This window comes from Pungitius pungitius, chromosome 6, assembly GCF_949316345.1.
Source record: "Pungitius pungitius chromosome 6, fPunPun2.1, whole genome shotgun sequence".
Lineage (NCBI taxonomy): Eukaryota > Metazoa > Chordata > Actinopteri > Perciformes > Gasterosteidae > Pungitius > Pungitius pungitius.
Window position 1 is genome coordinate 12,428,634 of NC_084905.1, and position 4,909 is coordinate 12,433,542.

The following is a 4,909-nucleotide window of genomic DNA, read 5'->3' on the forward strand; positions in this document are numbered from 1 at the left end:
CCTTTTAGCATCCCTTCACTCTCCTTCTCTGCCCAATCTTCATCAGATTAATCAGCTTCATCAAATCATCATTCTAGCAGCCTCCTCAGCCAACATCACCAACAGGCTCCACAATGGGATGTATCCTGCCACAGCTCAGGTTAGAATTAGTTACTAATTTAAAAATATACATGAAGTATACATTCATTTTCTAATTCATTCAAAATCTCCTCTGTGACTGTTTCAAATCCCATTCAAAAGCCAAATTTCTCTTTTCATAGCAGACCCACTCCTAACGTGCACATGGGGACGCATGAAGGCGAGGGGCAGGTGAAACATCTTTGTCAGGCTGCAGCACTGGGTCGTGCTGTGAAGTGACCACAGAGTGTGACAAGGACCTACAGGGGCCAGACTGCTCCAGTCTTAATGTGTTAACCTGTGCCTTGTTCCTGTCACATTCCTCTTACACAAGAACAGAAAGGAGGGCGGCGTGGGGGGCCTGGCACCAGCATACCTGCCATTTGCCCTCCCATGCTGCCGCCTTAGCCAGATGGACATCTTCCTGACTGTTAACGACACGGGTTGAAGGGATTAGAAGAAGAATAGACATGTCTGCCGCCTAATGTTAGGGGTCACGTCATGTTTACTGGAGCAAGACAGACAGAAATTAGAGGAATTTTTCATGGGTGGAATGGTGTCCCAGCTTCAGAGTGAAATTCCTCATGAAAAAAAGAGAATGAATTCTTATTGTGTGATTTGAGGAGGGCTGGGGGAGAAGTGAGAGTCAGTTTTGGGATGTTTTACAGCACCCGTGGGGAAAATAGTGTAAATGCTGTCAGGATGCAGATGTAGGTTATATTTCCTTCAATGGTCCTATTTGAGATGATGTTCTGTCTAAATAGGATTTTTATTTTGTTCTAAATGTTCTGTTTCCAGATCGCCCTTTAACTGCCTCATTGAATGTCATGGAATTCCACCTCTAAAGTCTTGGGTCAAATCACAAATGTGGAGACGTTTTTCTTAGTTAATTTTTAACTTAAGCTACACAAATTACTTGTCCATGTTAAGCAAAGTATTGGCTCTTATTTCAGTGGTACCTCTCTGTTTCATCACAAGTTCTACTCAACAGAGAAGATTCACTTTCAACTTCTTTGCGAAGACTTGCAATGTCTTTCAGCTTTCAGCATCATATGTAGTTCAGCACCAAATACATTTTAACTTTATTAGTAAGGTGAGGAAAATACAGTGTTTCACAAGGAGTCCTTATGGCGAAACAATCGGAGAGGCACTCTGATTGGCAGTTATAAATGCTAAACTTTGTCAGGGCAACCAATGAATCAATCAGAAAAGCGACCAAACTCAAGATAATTGAAATGTAATATAGTTAATCATGATACATTTATTTTAGTTACAAATGCATGATCACCAATACACAAATGAAACTGGGTTAACTGCACTTGAAACTTCCTTTCGAACCAGCAGTGGAATCTGCATCACAAAAGCAGGAAAACGTGAACAAGTGAAGGATATTAACTTCACAGCTGGAACTCAATATAAATCGTACACGTTTATATATATGTAAATATATCATACATTTGAGACAAAAGTTTTCACAAGCTCCATAGCACACACTTGAAACTGTGGCTCACTGGTAGTTACTTAACTCCATAATTGCTCCAAAAAGCTGTTCCTCCAGTGTTAACGGGTATGAATGATACGTTAGTCCTGATGGCAGCCTCTACCAGTATCAATGGGAGAAAGGATGGCGTGTCAGCAGCATTTTGAGTCAGTCACATCACTCCTAGTCAGCAGAAAAGGCCTCACTGAGAGCAACCCCGGAATGATGACTTCTCAGGGCGCGAACCACATCCCACACTTTACCCTCTGGACGGCGCTTTGCCCTCCGGCAGCTGCCTACACACCGGCAGCGTGCGTGTGCACGTTACACTTCTGTTAGATTCCAACCCTGATTTTAATGCAGCTATTAATTTGCTACAATTCAGTGGATACTTTCAGGTATTTAAACCTGCACTTACCAACTGCTTTACACAACACATCTCAGTTATTTATGGTAGACTGGGGGGGGACGTCAGAACCGACAAAACATTTGACCGACAAAACATGATCAGCAAAGAAAGCAGCCTCCCTGATCTAGTGCCCTTGAGCAAACTTCAACAAAAACAATATTGATCTGAAGTTCCACTTTACAAGGACCTTGCCTCAATGTGGAAAAAAACAAAAACAAACCCATTAACTGGAACACACATTTTATGCTTTATTTACAAAAGAGAAACTGTTGAGTTTTTGAATCATAAATAATGAAGTCAATATGAGTGCTCTTAAATGTAGAATACGTTTTGGGGTGATGCATTACAGCACTTAAATGGCAACACAGATGCTTTACAAGAATTACCCGATACAGGGAACTATTCAGTCACTTTTTCCAGTGGTACAAACACATCACTTCTGAGCTTTGTTTTACAGTTTGAATTTAAAAAAGGCACATTATGTAGATACCATTTCCATCCAAATTTATTATCGCGTACGTCCGGCACCAGTCTAATGACTAAGTGTCTCCTGAAGTGCAGTTAACCCCACTCGAGTAATGTGTTCAAAACCGCTGCAATATCTGAAGTATCTCCGCCTCAGGAGACTGTTACCTTTGGCCCAGATTATTTCACACAGATCATAATCCATCCAGTCCAACACAATGCGGAACCTCTCCTTTGAAGATTTGTAGAAAATTCCCCACCTCTTCTGCCACGGCATCACTAAAGGGAGTCCGTCCGTCAGCTTGGCGTCCTTCATCCTGTCCACCAGTCCGTGAAACACAGTGCGCACGCTGTGGTAGTCCTCAGCCGCCGACACCTCGTAGAAGTGGCAGTCCGTGTTGCGCGCCAGCAGCCGGCCCTCCTCGCTCAGCACGGTTCGCCTGTGGTGCAGGTCCCGCTTGTTGCCCACGATCACGATGGGCCCTTTATCTGCGTTCACGTAGTCTTTGGTGGACTTGATGGTCTCAATGAGCCTGCTGACAGAGTTGAAACTGGCCCGGTCGCAGATGCTGTAGACAAGGACGTAGCAGTCTGCCCATTGGACCTTCTTCTCAAAGAGGGAGGTCTCCGAGGACAAATCCTGCAAAAGTTAGGGGAGTACATGAGTTCAGGGTACAAAGGAGCAATATAAATTAACCGCAAAATGGACATTAAGAGTTTTTTTTCCACTTTAGGTTACTTTTTACTTGTACACCACTTCATTTCAGACAGCGAAGCTTGTCACTAGACAAGTGAAGTAAATCATTGACGTAATCGTTCTTCACCTCAGAATAAGGCGAATCCCAAATATTGAGGGTGAATTCCCTTCCAAAACTGTGACTGTAGATGGATTCTGCGAGATGAAAGTTCCGTTAGTGTAAAGCCGCGAGCAGGTAGAATAAGACACTGCATCGCTGTTAGTAAAACGGACTTACCGATATCCCCATACTCTCCGATGAATCTCCGAGTCAGCAGACGCACCGTAATCGCTGCAAAACAACAACAGCAATTCACAAACGTGCACCGGAAGGCGACACACGCATAGAGCTATTTATCCGCCACAGGCGTGTTTTTACCTGATTTCCCGACACTTTCTGTCCCCATAACGACAATGTTCGCATCCATTTTCAGCGGGACGGCAGCGTGCCGCGTCCGGGCTGACTGGGAGCTTTCTTATAGGACCCGCAAGGTGGGCGGGGGGAACAAAACCACCTCCGAGAACAATGGCAGCAATTATTGCAGTCACGTGGTCTTGCTCACGCGTATCAACGCGCTGCAGGTGAATGGAGGTAAAAGAAGAAGAAGGAAAAAAAAGAACGACACGTGAACGTAGCTTCAGGACATTTAGAAAAAAACAGTAATTATATCCAATAGCTGTACTTCAATGGGCTACCAGATGTAGCGCTGCTTATACCTGAACGCACCGGTAATGACAAAGACTTCATATGATATCACATGCAGGGATATTCTGCTTTTGCATGCCACATTTTGCTTATATATATGTATATATATTACTTTTTACTACAAAGTAATATGTTCGTGTATCTGGTTTAATAAGAAACCACAACTTGATAAAATACCACAAGTTGTTCCAACGTCAAAGCCAAAGTTTTTCTATGAGGCTGTAAAAATGCAGTCTCAAGGTTTTTTACTATGCAAATTAAATTGAAATACTGTTTATGTATCACAGTGTATTTAGGTGTTGCTCATTTTTAAGTTAAAGTTTCACCTTTATAAACAATGAATCCAATGAATAGTTGTTGGTGTTGCAGCATTAAGAGCAGCCACAAGAGGGAGCTATAATTCAATAATTGGGTCCCACAAACGGATTACTGTATTTTTCCTCAGAAAAGACCAGTAAGCCATCTAGACACTGATCGGTTTGTTGATGTGTGTGCGCATACACGTCTGCGTGTATGTGTGTGACGGATAGATTTTTCTCGCTTTACTTACTCTGCTGAGGGCTACACTTTTTCTCCCCCAGTAACCTGGCTTCTATTGTGCAAGTACAGATTGTGCATGGTTATAATATTCTGTGTATCACCCAAGATCAAGTCAAGTATTCTTTAAGATGCAACTTTACAAATGTTTTTAAATTTGATTTACCTCTGTTTTCTTTCATTTTTGTTATTGCTGTATTGGCACTTATTTCAGTTTCAGCACTAAAATCAGATCACAGAAACCTTTCTTATCCTCTCTAACATAATTTGTTCTCTCATACCCTGTGTTAATTAGATATTGTATTTGCAATGATGTTGTCAGAATTTGAGGCATGTATTTTCCACATAAGATGTGGAACAGCTTGAGCTTTACCCTCAGAGGTTTATTGCCATCTACTAAAAACAATGTTGCTTTCAGTGTGTCATGAAATAACGTGATCACTACTTATTTAGCATTTA

General features: G+C 42.1%; 1 protein-coding gene across 1 annotated transcript; it reads right to left on the bottom strand.

Moving 5' to 3' along the window:
- Nucleotides 1-1,187: 1,187 nt before the first annotated feature.
- On the bottom strand, nucleotides 1,188-3,735 carry si:dkeyp-59c12.1 (Ras-related and estrogen-regulated growth inhibitor-like protein). Its single transcript, XM_037452710.2, has 4 exons — nucleotides 3,587-3,735; nucleotides 3,446-3,499; nucleotides 3,296-3,363; nucleotides 1,188-3,111 (listed from the first exon to the last, which is right to left on the bottom strand). The coding sequence occupies exons 1-4, from the start codon at nucleotides 3,633-3,635 to the stop codon at nucleotides 2,539-2,541; spliced, it is 744 nt and encodes a 247-aa protein (XP_037308607.2). The 5' UTR covers nucleotides 3,636-3,735; the 3' UTR covers nucleotides 1,188-2,538.
- Nucleotides 3,736-4,909: the final 1,174 nt, after the last annotated feature.